The 19,315-nt window shown below is 60.5% G+C and overlaps 2 protein-coding genes across 6 annotated transcripts in view; both read right to left on the reverse strand.

Annotated features, from left to right (window-relative positions):
• The window catches only part of BIN3 (bridging integrator 3), a 40,690-nt gene extending 38,055 nt beyond the window's left edge, over positions 1 to 2,635 (reverse strand). Inside the window, exon 1 of one of the 2 annotated variants that reach the window (XM_086865668.1) lies at positions 2,522 to 2,635. In XM_086865668.1, coding sequence (XP_086721794.1) covers positions 2,522 to 2,529 — 8 coding nt within the window. In that variant the 5' untranslated portion in view covers positions 2,530 to 2,635. The remainder of the gene's footprint in view (positions 1 to 2,521) is intronic. The other variant, XM_086865669.1, reaches the window with a different exon arrangement.
• A 3,961-nt stretch (positions 2,636 to 6,596) lies between these two features.
• On the reverse strand, positions 6,597 to 12,716 carry EGR3 (early growth response 3). Of its 4 annotated transcripts, none has more exons than XR_015279802.1 (3): positions 10,794 to 12,716; positions 7,839 to 9,753; positions 6,597 to 7,762 (listed from the first exon to the last, which is right to left on the reverse strand). XR_015279802.1 is itself a non-coding variant. In XM_086865662.1 (2 exons), the coding sequence occupies exons 1-2, from the start codon at positions 10,945 to 10,947 to the stop codon at positions 8,714 to 8,716; spliced, it is 1,194 nt and encodes a 397-aa protein (XP_086721788.1). In that variant the 5' UTR covers positions 10,948 to 12,716; the 3' UTR covers positions 6,597 to 8,713. The 4 variants fall into 4 exon arrangements, 2 of the variants coding, with proteins under 2 accessions (XP_086721788.1, XP_086721789.1); XR_015279803.1 differs by lacking the exon at positions 10,794 to 12,716 and adding an exon at positions 10,026 to 10,145; XM_086865662.1 differs by having other exon boundaries at positions 6,597 to 9,753.
• Between the last annotated feature and the right edge of the window lie 6,599 nt (positions 12,717 to 19,315).

The following is a 19,315-nucleotide window of genomic DNA, read 5'->3' on the forward strand; positions in this document are numbered from 1 at the left end:
AATCCCTGCTTCCTGTTATAAATACATATATTATCAGCTTTTTGCAAATATTATAATGAATGTTATAAGGTTAGAAATTTTTGTTGTATTAATATAGTTTCCTTTATTTCTGTTATTGATGAAACTTAGAAATAGTGGTATAATACATATATATGTTAGGCTATAACATGATATTAAAGTATAAACTACTTTTTGTTTATATATCCCAGAGACTAAAAAAGATAGTTGGAGACCCCCCTGCATCCTAAGATTATCTTGTTCAGATGAAGACAAGCAGTCCTCCAAGCCCTCCAAAGGAAAAATTTATGGCACCCGTTATTGGAGGACATAAAACCTAGTGGCGCTAAGAAGATTGATCTATTGGGAAGGGGGCAAGGAAAAACTAAACAGAGGAACATCAAAAATCCTAAGAAGAACGTCTGAATATGTGTGAGAATTTATGGATATGTAGTAGGGTTCTGTTTTTAAGGGACAATCCTTTGTTAGTAAGGTGTGCTCTCCTGGCTGAATGCAGAGACACCCGGCTGTATCTGTATACTTCATTTTTATCTCCTAATTGTCTATTAAACTTTTAAATTCTATAAAAAATACGTGAACCTTGTTTTTCACGCTTCCCAAAGCAGCCAGGACTGGAACAAATCTCTGCTGCTCTGGAGCGATGGCAGAGCAGCAGCAGCGGGGCCGGACGTGCCTCGCTGTGACATTTCAGCAGCGGGGCACGACCCCGACGTGTGTCAGCACCACTGTGGACGTCACACCGGGCCCTGACCCCCGGCCCCTGTGAATGGCCCGATTCATCCCGGGAGGGCAGCTCCGGGAAGGACCGGCCAGGAGGGTGCACGGCCCAGAGCCGGACTGAGGGCGATTGTGTGGCTGCCACGGCGCTGGAACCCCACGAGCTCCGAGCCCCTCGTGCGTCAGCGTGGCCGCCGCGCCCCGGAGGATGACGCGGCCAGAGAAGAAAGAGGAGACTCAGAATTCCCTGGAGTCCCCAGTTCCCCCCGCTCGCCGGGCAAGGACCTCAGATTCCTCCCCAGAAAGAGGTGAAAACACCCCATCTCCCAGAGAAAGGTCTCCCAGAAAAAGTCACGTGTATTGTGGTGACAAGTGACAGTCCCCGAGCCCGGATGGACACTGGGAAGCACAAGTCGAAGTGTGGATACCCTGCACCCAAATTATTCCTCATCCAACACGTGAAGGGATTATTTATTCCTTACATTTTGAGTCTGAAGCTCTTCCTGGACCAGAGAGTCCCTTCCCTCAGATTCCCAGGGAAAAAAGGGGCTCCAAGTCCTCGTTAGCCCATACTGTCCATAATTGTTGCTGTTCTGAGATGAGCAAAGCAAAACCAAAGTGATTCCAGTGGACAAATGTGTATTTTTAGCCCAAATGCCCAATTTTAATCAGTACCTGTGTGTGCCTGATTACGTTCTTGCAGTACATTTCCAAACCACAACTTCCACAGCTCCCAACCCAAAAAATTTTCCATTGTCCCTATGGAACTCAACCTTCCAGGCAAGGAAAAGCTTTTTTATGTCTTGATCCATCCCATCCTTTGCCTCTCACAACAGCACTGGATCTCCAGGTCTACCCAGGATGAGAAATCACACGCAGCAATGCAAATTAATTTCCAACATTATTAATTTCTAACACAATTCAATTAAATAAGCACCAAAGGAACCAGTGTGTCCAAACTGAGCCCTCATTAGTTTGTTTCAAACACATGGGAATTCTTTCCTCTTTTTGAAATGAAAGTGCTTTACTTTTATGGAGTTGAAGGTGGTTTTACAGCATTTCAGAGCCAATGGGGACTCTCCATGTACCTGCAGCAGCACCTGGGCAGGGGGCAGAGAGGAGGGGGAAGGTGGGAAGGGGTCAGGGGGTGCTATGGGGGGCACAGGTGAGGAGTGTGAGGGGTGCACACCTGTGTGGGTGACTACAGAGACAGCAGGGACAAACCCGGCCAGGACTGGGACAAACCCAGCCAGGACTGGGACTGCACTGGGGACCCCACCAGGACCAGTCCCAGGGTCTCCACCAGGACAAGCCGTGCCAGCACCAGGGTCCTCTCCAGGCCAGTTCCAGACCCAGCACCGGGACCACCCCTGGCCAGCACTGGGGACCCTACCGGGGACAGCACCAGGACAAGCCTGACCAGCACCGGCTCCGCCCCAGGCCCAGCACCGGGACCCACTCGGGGCCAGCACCGGGACAAACCAGGCCAGCACTGCGAACCCCAGCGGGGCCGCACCCAGGACCAGCACCGGGACAAGCCCCGGCAGCACCGGCTCCGCTCCAGGGCCTTCCACCGGGGCTCCCACCGGGCCAAGGCCGCTCAGCACCGGGGCCCGCTCCGGGCCCATCCCCGGCTCCTCCTCAACCGCAGCGTCCAAGCAGAGGAGCCGGGACCGGTAGGGCCGGTGGCAGCGGCTCCGGTTCCCCAACTTCCCTCCGCTCCCGGTGCCGGCTCCTCCACCCTGTCCCGGTACTCCCGGTGCCCCGGGGGTCCCCCCGCACTCACCAGCTCATGTTCCCCCTCCGCCCCGCGCCGCTCCCGGAAGTGCCGCCGCTTTTGGCCCCGCCCCTTCCGGGAGCGCTCACATCCCCCCCCCCCTCGGGCCGCGCGCAGCAGTGACGCCACGCGGGGGGCGTGACGTCACATGGCGGGAGGAGCGTGACGTCACGGCCAAGGCGCGCGGGAAAAAGAGCCTGAAATTCGTCCGATTTCCGTGAAAATCTGGAAATGGGGAGGGAGGGAGTGGAGTTAAACCGCTGGGAGCTGTGGAGAGTCCCCAGGGTGGGCAAGGAGAAGGAATTGCCTGGATTACCCCTGGGATGGGCAAGGAGAAATTGCCTGGATCACCCCTGGGATGGGCAAGGAGAAATTGCATGGATCTCCCCTGGGATGGGCAAGGAGAAGGAATTGCATGGATCACCCCTGGGATGGGCAAGGAGAAATTGCATGGATCACCCCTGGGATGGGCAAAGAGAAGGAATTGCCTGGGTCATCCGTGGTGTGGGTGAGGGCATGGGGAGGGAATGCCCAGGAACATCCCAAAAGTGGGTGAGGGCAGGAGCATGGAGTGCCCAGGAGCACCCTGGAGCGGGTGGCACAGGGTGGGGATGCTCAGGAGCATCCCTGGGGTGGGCAAGGGGAAGGAATTGCCTGGGAGCATCCTGAGCTGGATGAGGGCGCGGAGAGGGGATGCCCAGCGTTAGTCCCTGGGGTGGGCGAGGGCACAAGGAAGGGATTCCCGGGGGCATCCCGGGATGGCCGTGGGCAGAGGTTCCCCAGGGACACTCTGGAGTGGGCCAGAGCAGTGGGAGCAGCAGGACTGCCCCAGTCAGGGAAATCCAAGGCATATGCGTCACCTTTGGAAGAGCGGGAACATGCAATTTTGGGGAGAAATCCCCCAAATCCACTTTGAGGAGGCTGGACCGGGGCTAGAGGGACAGCAAAGTCATTTTGGTGACCAAAACCCCACCTTGTCCTCAGCACTGACCTATCAGTCACCACCATCTGTGACCCTGGGATGCAGCAGAGCCCCCCCAAGATTTGGGTGCCCTTGGAGCCCCTGTTACCAGTCCAGGGTGACATCCTGGGGGTGGGAACAGGATTGGTGCCATCGGGCTGGTGCCACCAGCCACATGCCAGCGCACGGGGCGGAGGCTTGGGCTGAGCGTCAGGGGTGGCTTTATCAATTAGCAGGTGGAGGTAAACAGCGCTGTAATTACAGCCAGGGAGGATGATGCTAAACTGGGAAGGTGTTACCAACACCGCTGAGGACAGGGATTAGCCCAAAAGGAGCAGGGGGGGCAGATCTGAGGTGAGGGACACCAGTGGGGAGGATGGCAACCCCCACCAGTTGTTCCATTTTGTGCTGGGATGGGTGGAAAGGGGAGGTTGCAAGGTGGCCTGAGGGAAAGGGATCGATTTTGGGGTGCTGGTGGGTGTCAGAGCAAACCCCAAGGGGAGGCAGCCAGGAGGGTCCCTCGCATCCCCATCCAGGTACGGGCAGGGTGAGGAGAAAGGAAGGCTGGGACCAGGAAGGTTTTTCCAGCTGCTGCTGCTGCTCCTGTCCCTGGCCCCACCGTGATGCCCCTCACTGTCACCTCGGGGTGCAGCGGGTGGGACAAGACAGAGCTGGGACGAGCCTGGATCTGCCATCCTGACGGCCACAGGACTCAGGGAGCATCTTCCTTGGAGGCTCTGCTGTTTGTCCCCCTGTCCCGGGCACGTGCCGGGAGGATGAGTCTGGCCCCTTCCTCCAGAACGCTCATCCAGGGGTGGGGATGGATCCACACAGTCCCACGGGGTGGGAGATGAGGGTCAGGCCATCCAGAACCATCCAGGCCTTCTGTGGATGATGTCTCCTGCCAGGCAGTGCCAGAAGCTGAGCCAGAGGCGAGAAGATCAGGGAGGGATCCCACCAACATCTGTACTCCAGCTGCAAACCGGGAGCTTCTGGCTGTGGATCCTCATCGCTCCCGAGCCCAGGGACGGGGTCTCAGCTCTTGGTGCTCCTCCTGAGCAGCAAATCCCATCCCGTGGAGAGCTCTTGGATCCAACCACATCCTGCAAAACCCTGAAGACCCTCAGCAGGGAGGAGTGAGGTGTTGGTGGCCTCCTCAGGACCCCGGTGCTCCCGTTGAGGAAGGAAAAGCAGCAAGTTCTGTGGAGCTGGTACGTGACTGGAAGCCCTTCCCTCCTCCCCAGAACACAGATAGCCCAGAACGGGCATGGAAAGTGCCGTGTTTCCGTAGCAACCAACATTTTTCGTGCAAGGTGCTGCACGCACTCCCCGCGCTTTGCCACCCAAGGGTGCTCCTCACCTTCCTGCTCTGCGCCAGGGAGGTCCTGCCCAGCACGGTGCCCGGGCCCGGCTGGCAGAGCGGGTCCCCAGGGCTTGGTGGGCTCCTTCCCTCCTCCTCCTCCTCCTCCTCCTCACCCATAGAAGGAGCCCAAAGCTTTGGTGCAGCCTTGGGTGGCTCCTCACTGGGGCAGCTCCTCTGCTGTGCACATTCCCAGGATCTCCAGTGTTTTCCAGCACAAGCCAACAGTTGAAATGGGCACCTCCAGCACCTCCAGCACCACCACAGCACCCTCAGGTGATGCTGGGGGCTGTGGTGGCTCTCCCTGTGGGTGGTGGCTCCGGTCCCTGCCCACCTGAGCCACACACGGGGTCACTGTGGGGGCTCCCAAACCATCCCGCAGCCCCTCATGGCTGCAGGACCTCTGGAGCACAGAGGGGAGGACAATCCCAGCTCATCCCAATCCAGCCTCGCATGGCCACCAAGCACTCAACCACTGGGAATCCACGCAGAGACACCGGGGCCCAGCCGGCGCCGTGCCCGTGGGCTCCAAAGCCAAGTCCTCAACAGCACGAGATGCCATCCCTGGCTGAGCCAGCTGTGCTCTGAGTCACCGCCAGCCCCTGGATTTTCCCCAAACTAAAGCCTTCCCAACAAACCTCCTGGAATGGGCAGAGCCGCCCTGGAATGGCCGGAGCAGCTTCTCCAGGCTCAGCTGCAGATCCAAATCAAAAATCAGGAAATGTGACAACATTGCCAAGGCTTTCACAGCCCAGGAACACCAGGAAAGACCACGGTGCCAATGGCAGCCACCGGCACTGCCAGCAAGGCCTCAGGAAAGAAGACTTTTGTGGGATACTCAACCGGTCGCGCTCCACCCCAGCAGAGCTGGACCCGCGCGGACCGAGGGACCCCCAGAGCCCTGCTCTGGGATCCTCCAGCACAATCCCAGCTCCGGGAGCCTCAGTCCTCCATCCCCATCCCTGGGGAAGGATCCAACCACCACACGCCACCGCTCCAAACATCCAAGCGCCTCCAAAACTCCTTCTCCCACTCATTCCTCGTGCCCGTGCGAGCGCCAGCGCAGAAACCCGGCGGGTTATTTATATCCTGAGTGATCCAGGCTGGGAAAAAAAAATCCCCCACGGGCCCTGCCCCCGAGGCGATTTGGCGGGCGAAGGGCGCGGGGGCATTACCGGCTGAAGCGGCGCGATCCTCTTTGGTGGCCCAAAGTTATCCCGGCGGCCGTGGAAGCCGCCGGCAAAATGGTGACGGGGTCAAGGCGGCGGCGGCACGAGCAGGGAAAAACGGGATGGGAGGTCAAGGGCAAAGCGAGGAGGTGGCGGATTTTTGGGGAGAGGGTGGGCGCCCTACCCCCCGTCCCTGTTGGGTGCCCCCCATCCCGGTTGGGTTCTCCCTATGCCGGGAAATGGGGGACGCGAGGACGGAGCCGGTCGCCTTCGGGGTCACCCAGCTGGGTCTTGCTGTGCCGTCCTGTGGATAGAACTGAAGGAGAGGGAGGGGGGACTGAGAAAAAAAAAGTGGGTTATTTTTTTTTAAAAAAATCATATAAAAAATAATATTTAAGGAAATACAGCACTAGGAAAAAAAAAAAAAATTCTGTACAGACAGGTTTCAAAGTCACCCATAAAGAGACACAGCACCCACTTCCCTGCACATTTCAACCCTTTTTACACTCCCCTTACACATTAAAACCTTTTTTTTCTTTTACTTTCCAAACCAATATAGATAATTTTTAAGCAAATAAAGATATTTACTACAGATTTTGATTGTCAGCAAACACAATATATTTACTGCATTAGCATTTGCTCACAGTGCAAATGGTACAACAATACATCAGTTCAATATTTCTGATTTTTTCCCTTAAAAATGCTGTATGCATTAACTATCATATTTGCATTACAACATGACAAATGAGCAAATGAAATGTGTGTGAAAATTATCACCTTTTCACAATATCAAGCATAATTTTTTTTTTTAACCTTAGTATAAGGTACTATAAATCCAAGAAATAAAAACATCCACAAAATATATTACATCTGGTATGATTTTTTTTTTCTCTAAGTACTCAACTTTATACAAAAGTCTTTCAAAAAATATCATTCCCTTAGGTTTGTGTGGTTAAACCTGATTGTGGTTTGTTTTTTTTTTGTTTTTTTTTTTTTTTTGTTCCTTTCAGTTCACATAAATTAGACTGCATTCTTCCTCTTCTCTTTATTTTTGTACGTTTTTAATGTGGTTTTTTTTGTGTTTTTTTTTTCACATGCAGACATCAAACCTGGATAGCACGACCTTTTGGCAACAAAGATTTTTTTTTCTTTTTAATTCATTATTATTTTTGCTTAGTTTAGCTTAAATGTCTGAGCACAGTTTTATTAAAACAAAAGAAGAAAAAAATCAGAGCAGTCATGCAATGACATGCACATACCAGAAGGAGAAAGAAAAAAAAAATAAAATAATAAAATAGAGGACTAATTGATTTTTCTCCTCCATAGTTGGGTGGTTGTTTTAAAGTGACCGAATAAAATAAAATAAAAATATCTCACATTATAAAAAGTATTCAGCAAAATACTGGGGTGCTTTTTTTTTTTCCTGTATTTCTGTAAAGAATTTCTCTTCTGCTGAAAACAAACAAACAAAAAATAATAAAAAGGAAAAGAAAACAAAAATAAGAAAACAAACCCAAAAGCTGCTGCCGGGACATCTCTCCCTGCTGCCCCCGGAGTTGGGGGGACCCGCAGAGCCACCCCCCGCCCCACCAGCCCGGCTTGGGGGGCTGAGCCCTCTTACCTCCAACACGGGGAGCCGGTGCTTGGGGACACGGGGGGGACACGGGGCCAGGGGGGACAACGGGGGCTCCAGGCCTGGCAAGGAGAGGAGCCAGATCAGCTCCATCCATCCATCCATCCATCCATCCATCCATCCATCCCTCATCCATCCATCCATCCATCCATCCATCCATCCATCCCTCATCCATCCATCCATCCATCCATCCATCCATCCACCCATCCATCCATCCATCCATCCATCCATCCATCATCCATCCATCCCTCATCCATCCATCCATCCATCCATCATCCATCCATCCCTCACGGATCCTGGAGAGCCCAGCCCCAGAGGAGCCGGGCAGGACGGGACTGGGGTGGGTGTGTGGGGGGCCCGATCCTGGAGCACCCAGCCCGGGCAGGGCGGGCGGGTCGGACCGAGCCCTGGGATCCAGGTCAGCCGGGATTATTCCCGGGATCCGCCGCCCAGGCAGCACGGAGCCAGGCCGGGCGGGTGCGGGCGGGATGGACCCGGGAGGTGCCGTGTGAGGGCCGTGGAATGCGGGAGAGTCGGAGCCGGGAGAGCCGGGATGGGGCAATCCAGCCGGGATCCGGGAGGTGCTAGTAATCCAGGTGCGGGAGCAGGGATCCGGGAACAGGGTGCGGACAGCAGGGGATCCGGGAGAACCGGGCAAGGAGAGTGCGGGCAGCCCGGCCCCGGGCGCTGCGGCTGTGGGCAGCCGGGATCCGGGAGTTGCAGGAGCAGGCAGCCGGGATCCAGGCAGTGCGGGCGGCCCGGCCCCGGGCAGTGCAGGTGGAAGCAGCCGGGATGTGGAAGGTGCGGGAGCAGGCAGCCGGGATCCAGGTGGTGCGGGCAATCCCAGCGCGGGTAGCGCCAGTCCGGGCAATCCGGGTGCGGGCAGCGCGGGTCCCGTCGATCCAAGTGCAGGCAGGATCCAGGTGCGGGCAGCCTGGACCCGGTCAATCCGAGTGCGGGCAGAGCGGACCCGTCGCAGCACAACCCCGGTATCCTGAACACCGTGGGGTTCCCCCCGGAGCGGTGCCGAGAGCAAGGGGAGGAGAAGGGGTGCCACCGCGCCGCCCCCCACAGTCCCTCAAGCGCACGTGGTGACGGCGGGGGCGAGGGCGACGGGGGGCGAGGTGGTGGCGGCGGCGGCGGGGGGCGCGGCGGGGGGCTGCCCACCCGAGCCCTTCTCGGCCTTCTTCTCCTTCTGCTTGAGGTGGATCTTGGCGTGCCGCTTGCGCTCGTCGGAGCGGGCGAACTTGCGGCCGCAGAACTCGCAGGCGAAGGGCTTCTCGCCGGTGTGGGTGCGGATGTGGGTGGTGAGGTGGTCGCTGCGGCTGAAGCTCCGCATGCAGATGCGGCACTGGAAGGGCTTGTGGCCCGTGTGGATGCGGAGGTGGCGGGTGAGCTCGTCGGAGCGGGAGAAGCGGCGGTCGCAACCCTCGGCCGGGCAGGCGTGGGGCCGCTCGTGGAGCGGCGTCTTGCTGGGCCGGTTGGGATACTTGCGGGGTCGGATGGGCTTGAGGGTGAGGGGCGGCTGCGGCAGCCCCCCGAAACCCGGGTGGATCTGCTTGTCCTTGAAGGCCTTGATGGTCTCCAGCGGAGTTATGGGGGGCGGGTTGACGCGGATGGGGTCCAAGCTCTGGAAGGGTTTGTGCTCCGTGATGGTGCCCATGTCGTTGGGGTGGTGGTAGAGGTTATAGTCTGGGATCATGGGGAAGAGGTTGCTGTCCAAGGCGGGCTTGGCCGCCTGGTAATCCTGGGGGGAGTAGGTGAGGCCAGGGTTGCTCTGGGGGTCGTGGAAGGAGACGGGCTCTGGGTAGAGGTCACTGCAGGAGGAGTAGGGCGGCAGCGCGGGGTACATCTGGTCCACCTCGCCCTGCGGCGGCCCCATGCTGCCCGCCGAGCTCTGCGTGCTGGTGAGCGCGCCCGAGGACGGCGGCACCCCCAGGATGCCGGCGCTCATCAGGCTGATGATGTTGTCCTGGCACCAGTTGGAGGGCGAGTCGAAAGCGAATTTCCCCAGGTAGGTGACAGTCTTGTTGCCCGGGGCGGGTTGAAAAGTGCCCGAGTAGGAGGACAATTCCTGACCGGCCTTTTCGTTCGCTAAGCCAATGTCCATAACATTATCTGCAAAGTGCGAGAGAAGCGGGGCAGAGTGAGCCGGGAGGGCCCGGGAGGGAGCACCGGGGATGCACCGGGGGATGCTCCGGGGAGCGGAGATGCACCGGTTCCCCCTCGGCCCGCTCGCCCCCTTCCCCTCGCTGCTTCCACCCCGCATATGCGGCGCTGCCTGCCGGGGGTCCCGACGATGCGGGGCCGCCCGCGCCGCCCCCGCGAGGAGCTGCCTGGGGTGGGTGGGGGGGACACCCCACCGCCGCGCCGCCGGGGGAAGGAGGTACCTGCGGCTACAGGTAGGCTTCCTCCCCGTCCAGCCCCGGCAGCGATGGGCACTCCGCGGAGCCGGGGCTGCGGCCGCCGACGCCGTTACCAACTCGCCGCCTTCCCTGCGCCGAGCCCCGGCGAGGAGAAACACGGGGATGGGAGGAGGGGGGGGCGTTTAGCCTGGCGGGGCTCCGAGCGGGAGCGGGGACACGCGGGGAGCACCCGCCCCCGCCGCCCTCGGCGCTCACCTGTGCCCCCCAGATCCTCCCTCTCTCCTGTCCTCCCCGTTTCCCCCAACCCCGCGCTCCGGGGAAGTCGGCGCCGCGTCCCGGGGAGCCCACGCTGCCGCCGCCGCCGCTGCGGGGTGTGGGGGGGCGGCTGCCACGGCCACGCGCGTCCGCGGCGCCTCCGCACCCGCGCGGATCCCGGCGCGGGCGGGCGGCCCCTGCGCGGCACGGGGGTGCCCGGCCTTCCCCTCGTCCCTTCAGCCCCTCCGGCTTTTCCACCCGAGTTCTCCTCCCCACGGAGCCGGGCCGCCGTCCCCGTACCTGCGGCGGCGGCGGCTCGGCGGCGGCAGCGCTCGGCGGAGCCCTGCAGCGATCGCGCGGAGACACGGCGAGGAAAGGGGTGGGTGGGTGCGGGGGGGGGGACGCTCCCCAGCCCCAGCTCTTCCCTTCCCTCCGAGGCTCCATGACACCCTACCCACAGCATCCTCCTCCTCGCCCCACCGGCTCCCCCCCCGCTCCTGCCTTTTCCCCATTTTCCTTCCCCCCCCCCCCCTTTACCTGCAGCCATCTGGTTGTAGTGAGCCACCGAGTCGCTGGTGCTGGAGAAGATATTCAAAGAGTTGGGGATCTCCTCTGGGTACAGATTGTCAGGCAATTGGTTCATCAAAGTGTTCATGGTCCCCGGCAGCTTCTCCAGTAGTTTGCCTGTCATAGCACTGGAGGAAAAGGCTGGTTCAACGTGGCTCCGAGCTCAGCTCCCGAGGAAACAACATCCGAGTAGCAAATCCGTGCGAGGGAAATCATGCAAGAAGAAAAGTTGGGGCGGGGGCGGCGGGGGGGAGGAGGAGGAGGCGGGGGGGGCTGGGGGTGGCCGCGGAGGAGGGGGCGCGGGGGGGGCGCGGTCCTCCGTGGGTCCCTTGGTGGTGTTTCCTCGAGGGGGAGGGGGCGATCTGGCTGGCAGATGTGGTTGTAGAAGCTGGGGGGGTGTGGGGGGGGGGGGGGAGGATTTAACCCCTCCTCTCTCTCTCTGTCTCTCTCGCCGGCTCCCAGCCCCGGCCCCGCTCCCCCCGCGCTCGGCCCCGCTCCGCTCGCCGGTTCCTTCGCTGCCGCCCGACTGCTCCGCCGGGGACTCCGCGGGGCCTTTATGCGGGAGCGCTCCGTGACGTAGCTGCCCATATATGGACAGACAAAGCCGAGCCGAGGCCGAGACGTCACAATGGAAGCTCCGCACAATGGAACGTTGGAGAGAGCAGGAAGCGGGGCCGGCGCGAGCGGGGACGGGGGACAGGGGACCGGGAGAGGGGGACCGGAGACCCTGCACCAGCCCAGGGGGACCAGGCACCGGATACCGGGCTAGGGGGACCGGGAACGGGGCATGATGCACCGGGCAAGGGGGACAGGGCGCCGGACGCCGGGCAAAGGGGACCGGTCACCAGGCATGCTGCACCGGGAAAGGGGTACCCGGTACCCTGCATCTTGCACCGGGGAATGGGGACCGGAACCTGGACATCCCGCACTGGATAAGGGATACCGGGCTTCCTGCACCAAGCACTGGGTATCCTGCACCGGTACCAGGCACGCTGCGCCGGAAAAGGGGTACCGGGCATCCTGCCCCGAGCAGCGGGCACCGGGAGCCCCGCGCAGGGCGCCGGGCATCCTGCACTTGTCACCGAGCGCAGGGGACCGGCCGTGCATCAGCCATCCTGCACCGGGCATTGGGCGCAGGGCATCCTGCACAGGGCACCTGGCACAGTGCACAGGACCGGGGGTCTCCCCCTCTGCGCTGCACTCCCCGAGCCGAGAGGTGCCGTCCCCGTGCGGAGGGCAGGCTCCAGCCTTTCCAGCCCGGATCATTCCTCCCGGGAAGCAGCGGGGGAGCGGGGACAGTCCGCCCCCGCCGTGCCTAACCCTGCGGCCGCCCCCGGGGCTGCTCAGAGCCAGGCTCATACCGGGAGGTTTTTTCCTCCAGTGGAGACCGGGACCGGCCACAAACCCCATCCCGCAGCCGGGGCTGGCGCAGGAACGGGATGGGAGCTGTGCGGGGAAAGCCACAGCGCCAGGCAGTGGAGTTTGGTAGGAAAGAGAGGGTCAGGGTGGGGGGGCTTCAGAAGCCTCCAGCCCCTCGGTGTGGTGGCAACGGTGACAGAGGGAATGGCACTGCCCCGAGCCACCCCCTCCCCATGTCCCGACTGCCGTGGAGAGCAGCGCTTGGAATACTTTAAAAACAGGTAACACTTGTTGGTCGCCTGTGATTTTAACCTCACCTCCCCCCTTTAAAAGTTTGGCACTTCCAAGGCGTCAGTAATTAGGTGGTTTCGTGCTAAGTGTGCCAACTGATGCTATCTTTAAAACCCTCCGAGTTATATAGCAAATGTATGGAAAAATGCTGTGTTGCAATAGCTCCACTTACCCAATTCCTGCAGGGCCGGCTTTGCCATGGGAGTGAAATCCGGGCTACGGGAGGGCTGCGGCGGAGGGGACAGGGCACTGGCTGCGGGGACGGGGGGCACGGGCACACCGCGGGCTCTGGAGGTGCAGCCAGGCCCGGGCACGGTCGCTGCGCGGTGCCGGCAGCCGCTCGGGGTGGGGGGCGGGGTGGGCGGGGGGTGCTGCGGTGCGCAGGGCGGGGGGAGCGTTCCTGGGGGTGGGGGGCAGCGAGCCCCGACTTGGGCTGTTTGTGACCCCGGGGGGAGGAGGGACCCGCGTGTTCCATCAACTTCAGGGTCACCATTCACTTCAGGGCCCCCCATATTCACTTCAGGGCCCCCCACATCCACTTCAGGGCCCCCCACATCCAGGGCCGCTCATTCACTGCAGCCCCCAGCCACTGAGTGGTGCCCCTCCATCGACAGACCCCCATTGCATTAAAAGTTCCCCCTACCCTGTGCAGAACCCCCCATCCTGTGCAGATCCCCAACATCTTGCACAGAACCCCTCAACCTGTGCAGAACCCCCCAAATTGTGCAGAACCCCCCAACCTGTGCAGAGCCCCCCAACCTGTGCAGAGCCCCTCACCTTTCTTAGAAGCCTCCCACCATGCACAGAGCCCCCCATCCCTTGCACCATTATCACCCCCATCCTTTGCAGGGCACTCTCCTTGTTTTGCACCCCTTCTTTCCGTCTCTCACCCCACCTTGCACCCCTCCCGCCGCCCCCCAAGCCGCAGCCCCCCCCCCTCCAGCGCATCCCCCGCCCGCCCCGCCCGTGGCCCGGCGCGGCCCGGGGGGAGCGCGGCGGCGGCGGCGGCGGCGGCGGGGGGAACGGGGGGGGAGAGCGGGGCGGCGGCGGGCGGGCGGCCGAGGGGAAGCGCCATACAAGGCCTGGATCCGGCCCCGCCTCCGCTCCCTTCTTTGGCCGCCGGTTCCGGCGCCCCCGGCGCTGCCGAGGTGCGGGGCGGGCGCGGGGCGCGGAGGGGGATCCACAGCCCTCGCCCCTGCCGGGGCAACACCGCCCCGACCCGCGGGGGTGAGGAGGGGGTCCCGCTGGCACCCCCGGCCCCCAGGCGTGCCCCGCGTCCTTCCCCGTCCCCGCATTCCCACGGTGGGAGCGCTCCCGCAGCCGCAGCGCCGGGGATGCTGCGGGGCCAGCGCTGCGTGTCCGGCTCCCACGGCCCCGCAGGTCACAGCAGGGACCTCCCCAAAATTAAACCGCCCTTCTTCAACCCTTAATTGCGTCCGGTAAGAACAGCACCACCCAGCTCCTCCCGATTTATAGCGGCGGGGTGCGGGTTTGCTCAGCGCCCACGGGCGAGTGTCCCGTGGGGAATTCCTGCTCCGGAGCAGGCAGCTCCTCACCCTGCACTGGAAAACTCCGCATCCCCATAGTGCCAGCCCCACGCTCGGCTCACACCCACCCGGGTCTGCCCCCCGAGGGTGACAGTGACACGGGAGTGTGAGCGCTCACCTGTCCCGTCCCCCCCCCCACTCCCGGCAGCTGCTTCCCGCTGGGAATGCAGCTATTTCCTGCCCCATCGGGGCGGCTGGAGCTGTGGGTGCACCCCAAACCCCCGTGGTGGGGTTTAGGCTGGGTTTAAACCTCCTGAGTCATGAGGACCTGCCGCTAAACCCGGCTGGTGAGAGCGGGACAGCTCAGGCACTGACAGCGGTTTGACTGGGAGCGGCCTTAAGCCAAAATAGACCGAGGCAGACTTAGACTGGCACGGAAACGGCTGCACGGGGGTTGGACTGGCTTAGTTACAGCTCAGCTTAATGGGTCAGAGCATCCCGAGCAGAATTCTTTACCCAACGGGAGGGGGGAAAAATAGAGAGTCTCACCTGGGATGGCTCCTGGCTGATTTTAAATTACAGCCCAGGCTGGATGGAGCCTGCAGCTGAGAGGTTTCACTTTTTTTTTTTTTTTGGCATCCCACACACCTGCCTCATGTGAACCCATCCTGATCCGGGTGTTTCAGTAACCTGGATCATCATTGTACAGTCGGTATTCCATGCACATGGATCTTCCTCCCTGCCCCGCTTAGGCGAGACCTCACCTGCAGGGCTGGGCCCAGCTCTGGGGAGCACAGGAAGGACATGGAGCTGCTGGAACAGCTGCAGAGGAGGTCATGGAGCTGCTCCAAGGGCTGGAGCCCCTCTGCTCTGCAGCCAGGCTGGGAGAGCTGGGAATGTTCCCCTGGAGAGGAGAAGGATCCAGGGAGAGCTCAGAGCCCCTTGCAGGGCCTGAAGGGGCTCCAGGAGAGCTGGAGAGGGACTGGGGACAAGGGATGGAGGGACAGGACACAGGGAATGGCTCCCACTGCCAGAGGGCAGGGCTGGATGGGATATTGGGAAGGAATTCCTGGCTGGGAGGGTGGGGAGGGACTGGGATGGAATTCCCAGAGGAGCTGTGGCTGCTCCTGGATCCCTGGAGGTGCCCAAGGCCAGGTTGGACAGGGCATGGAGCAGCTTGGGACAGTGGGAGCTGTCCCTGCCCGTGGCAGGGGGTGGCACTGGATGAACTTTAAGGTCCCCCCCCCACCCCAAACCATTCCAGAATCCCATGAAATGCTGCCATCCCTCCCCAAATCCCACACCAGCATTGCCCCACGGCCCCTCACCTCACCGCAGCCTGTGCAGGGGTTGTGACAAACGGTGACATTATTTAACCCCGTCCCACCCTGTGACACCCACCCAGGAGCTGGCGGCGTCCCCTCAGCAAGGAACCGAGAGCCTCCAGCTCCCACCTCCCCCACCCCGATCCTCCCTCTGAGGATGCTGAGGGCAACCACACCCCAAAACTCCGCTCCCCCCGTGGGGCCGGGACCGTGTCCCCCTGGTTGCCGTCACCTGACGGGTGACTTCTCCCCGCTCCTCTCGGTCTTGTGACCGGCCGGGCCCTGCTTCGTGTGCCGGGAGCTCTGCAGGTGCTGCGGCCACGCTGCGCATCCTCGGGGGACCCTCGGGCTTCGAAAAGGGGAACTCGTCAGGGTTTTTCACCTAATTAACGGCAGCTTAATTGTACTTACAGGGAAGGGAGCACGAGCCCGGTTTTCGTGCCCTGTGGCGAGGCTGCCACTCGTTCCCTAAAATTCACTTGGGCTGAGCTGAGCCCTGGAGGCCGCGGGGGACACCACGAGCTGCTCATCACCGTCCTGCTCGGTGTCTCAGCAGCTCTGGAAAGCTCCACACGGAGCACGGCTCCGGGTTTCAAGCTCTGAGCTCCACAGAGGGAGAGAGGGATGATCCGCAGTGATGGCGATGATCACCATCATTGTCACCTCATCCTGGATTACAAAGGACGCTCAGGCACGGAGCCCGAGGCGCACACCAGAGCACGGAGCCTTCCCTCCGCAGCCCTTGGATTCTCTGCGGATGCAATCTGGGGCTGGTAAGGTCACAGAGCCGTAAACAGAGTGTGGCTGGTGGGGACCTGAAAGGTCACAGGCCTCCTACCCCCGGGGGACGGCTGTACCAGGGCCGTGTATGTAGGCGGCTGCCTGGATGGTCGACAACACAAACTTTTCTCGAGCAGCTTGGAGAGAGAAAAAAAATCCACCCTGAGCCACCCGAAGCACGGGGTGGGCGTCGTGGGGGTATCTGATCGAGCCTCGTGGTTACTCTGGGCTGTGAGTTTTGTTTTGCTTGCAAGCACTGAGCTGGTGAGGCACTTCAGGGGTGTTAGTTCCCTCTGGCAAACAACAGCTGCCCAGATGTGCTGCAGCAGCAGCAGTTTATTCTCAGAGCATCCCATGGCCTGGCATGAAAGATGCTCAGCATTGGCAGGGATGGGATTCAGGGCAATCTGTAATTTCTGGGGGAGGAGAGACTTTCTTTGTTGCTGTTGGGCGTGGGAAATCCTCATTTCAGGCCAAATTCTGGCTGAGGGAACTTCAGCCAGGAGAAACTGCTGGGCAGCCTTCCTGATCCCAGAGCAACACCCTCCCGGCCTGTGTCCTTCCCAACGCCGTCTCCCGCCTCACCTTGGTTTTCCTGATTTGCCTGTGAAAACTCCACACCCTCCTCCTCCTCCAGAAATATTTGGAAACACTCGGAATGAAATATGCATGGAAAAGGAGATGGGCATTTCCCTCATGGAAAAGGAGCCTGGCATCTCCCTCCTCCTGCAGGGGAGGAAGGGATCCACAGGCAGAACTTGCTGCCCTGGAGTGTCCCTGGGTAGATCCCAAAGAATGGATCCCCATAAGCCAAACCCCAGGGTGGCTGGTGGGGGGAACTCTGGGAGCTCTGTGGGTGGCTGTGGGAAGCCCTTTCCTGCCTCAGTTTCCCCCGTGGCAAGGCAGGGATCAGCCCTGCCTCACCCTGCGCGGCAGCAGGATGAAAAGCTTGGGATGGGGAGGAAAAGCCCTTTGGAGAGGAGCTCCAAGCACCTTGCTGATCCTGGGAAATGGGTTCTGGGTGGCTGGGCTTGGTTCCTGAAGGGAACAGCCCTGGGAGATGGCTGGAGGCCAGGGATGCACCTGCAGGAGCCTTCAGGAGACTCTCCCCAAAGAGCATCCCACAATTCCCGCTGCTCCCAGGGGCTGGTGACTCTGACCCCACAACTCCCGCTGCTCCCAGGGGCTGGTGACTCTGACCCCACAACTCCCACTGCTCCCAGGGGCTGGTGGGTGGGTGACCCCACAACTCCCGCTGCTCCCAGGGGCTGGTGACTCTGACCCCACAACTCCCGCTGTTCCCAGGGGCTGGTGACTCTGACCCCACAACTCCCGCTGTTCCCAGGGGCTGGTGACTCTGACCCCACAACTCCCGCTGTTCCCAGGGGCTGGTGACTCTGACCCCACAACTCCCACTGCTCCCAGGGGCTGGTGACTCTGACCCCACAATTCCCGCTGTTCCCAGGGGCTGGTGACTCTGACCCCACAACTCCCACTGCTCCCAGGGGCTGGTGACTCTGACCCCACAACTCCCGCTGTTCCCAGGGGCTGGTGGGTGGGTGACCCCAGGTTGTGCCATCTGAGTGCTCTGGGGGAGCTGGGACCCCCTGGGTCATCTCAGTCTGACACAGGTCTGGTTTTTCCAAGCCTTTCCTGTTATTATCCAGCTGGGGAACAATAGCAGCGGCAGCTGGCGCAGTGTCACCTGCAGATAAGGAGACAGCTGATTAGCAGGGAAACTACAGAGTAGGCCCAGAGTGAAAGTGGTCCCGAGGGAGCAGCAGGGGTTGGAAGGATGAGATTCCAGCCAGGGATCAGGCGCTGCAAACCCAAGGATGATTTTATGGGACCAGCAGCAACCTCAGCGTGGCAGGAGCCCTGGAGTGACCCCACTTTTGCAGAGGTTTGCGGAGAGGGACCACAAAAGCAATTTTTAATGTGAAACTAAGAAACAGAAGAGGAACCGGATGCTGGGATCGCAGCTCCCGGAGCTGTGCTGTGACACAGCTCGAGTGATTCCCTGACGGAGAGGAGCAGAGGACGTCAGAATCCCCCAAATCCGCTGCACCCAACAGAAAAAGGGCTGGGTGTTGTGTCAGCACAGAGGGGTGAACCCAGCGTGGTGTGAGGGGTGGGATGTCCTCCCAGACCGAGAATTCCAAAGGCTGCATGCCTGGGAAAAAGCGCTGCTCCCGAGGGCTGCACTGCAGCAGCGCAGGAGAAACTGGGGAGAGGCCAAAGGCGAGGGATCTGTGAGCCATTGAAACCAGCCCGGGGGGAATTCGCCATTTCCTAGCAATGAGGAAATGTGAGGTTGGCTGAGGACCCGCGGGGCTGCGGGCAGGGAATGGGAGGTGAGAGCTGCCGACAAGTGAGGACAGGCCGGGCCGGGGCCGCGGGGCGAGTCCGTCCGTCCTGGCCGGGGAGCAGCAGGGGAGGCTGCCAGAGCCACCCGGTTCTTTCCACCACACCTTGGGATGCAAAGCCCGGCGGGCATCCGCCTCATCCCGAGCCAGCTGGGATAAACTGGGCAGTGCCAGGGGCACGGCAGCTCCTGGGCAGGAGCAAAGCGGCTGGGCTGGGACCACTGTGTCAAAAATGCTTTGGGTTTTTGTTTTGGTTTTTTTGGGGTTTTTTGTTTTGTTTTGTTTTGTTTTTTTTTGTTCTGCCGAGGAGCGTTTTGGGGCAAACCACATCTGAAGGTGCTCGTGGCTCCCGGAGGAGTGGGAGAGGCTGGGAGCTTCCCACTGCCGCAGACAAACCCAGCTCAAAGCGACTCAGGGAGCAGCTGAAAGAGGAAACAAAACCTGGGCTGAGTTTCTCCCCACCGAGCATCTCTTGAATGCTCATCCCATGCCTGGCAGCGTCTCTGGGTACAGCTGAGCTGCTGCTTTCCCTCAGAAACAGCTGGAATTTGCATCCCAGGATGCTGCCAGAGCCTGGCTCAATGGTCCAGCCCCAGTAAGCAGGATGGGGGTCCAGGACCACAAAACCAAACCAGCTCTAACAGGGCCCTGGCCCCCCAGACAGCCCCACTAAGCTCCTCTGATGCTATACAGCATTTTGGAGGCCAAACAATAATTAATTATTGCTAATTAATGAAACCATCACTGCAGGACCAGCCTGCGTGCCCCTCACTGCCCCCCAGTCCCCTCTGGGTGCTGGCACGGACACAGAGGTGGGGACACAGAGGTGGGGACACGTCCCTGTCCTCACCTCGCCTGCCTTCCCTATTTCTTCAGGAGCCCTA

The sequence above is a fragment of the Cyanistes caeruleus genome, chromosome 29 (genome assembly GCF_971803275.1).
Source record: "Cyanistes caeruleus chromosome 29, bCyaCae1.hap1.1, whole genome shotgun sequence".
Lineage (NCBI taxonomy): Eukaryota > Metazoa > Chordata > Aves > Passeriformes > Paridae > Cyanistes > Cyanistes caeruleus.

Coding starts and splice junctions, on each gene's coding strand:
- EGR3 (XM_086865662.1), bottom strand. CDS start 10,947: ATGACAGGCAAACTACTGGAGAAGCTGCCGGGGACCATGAACACTTTG. Junction 9,754..10,793: donor CTACAACCAGATGGCTGCAG/GTAAAGGGGGGG, acceptor CGCACTTTGCAG/ATAATGTTATGGACATTGGC.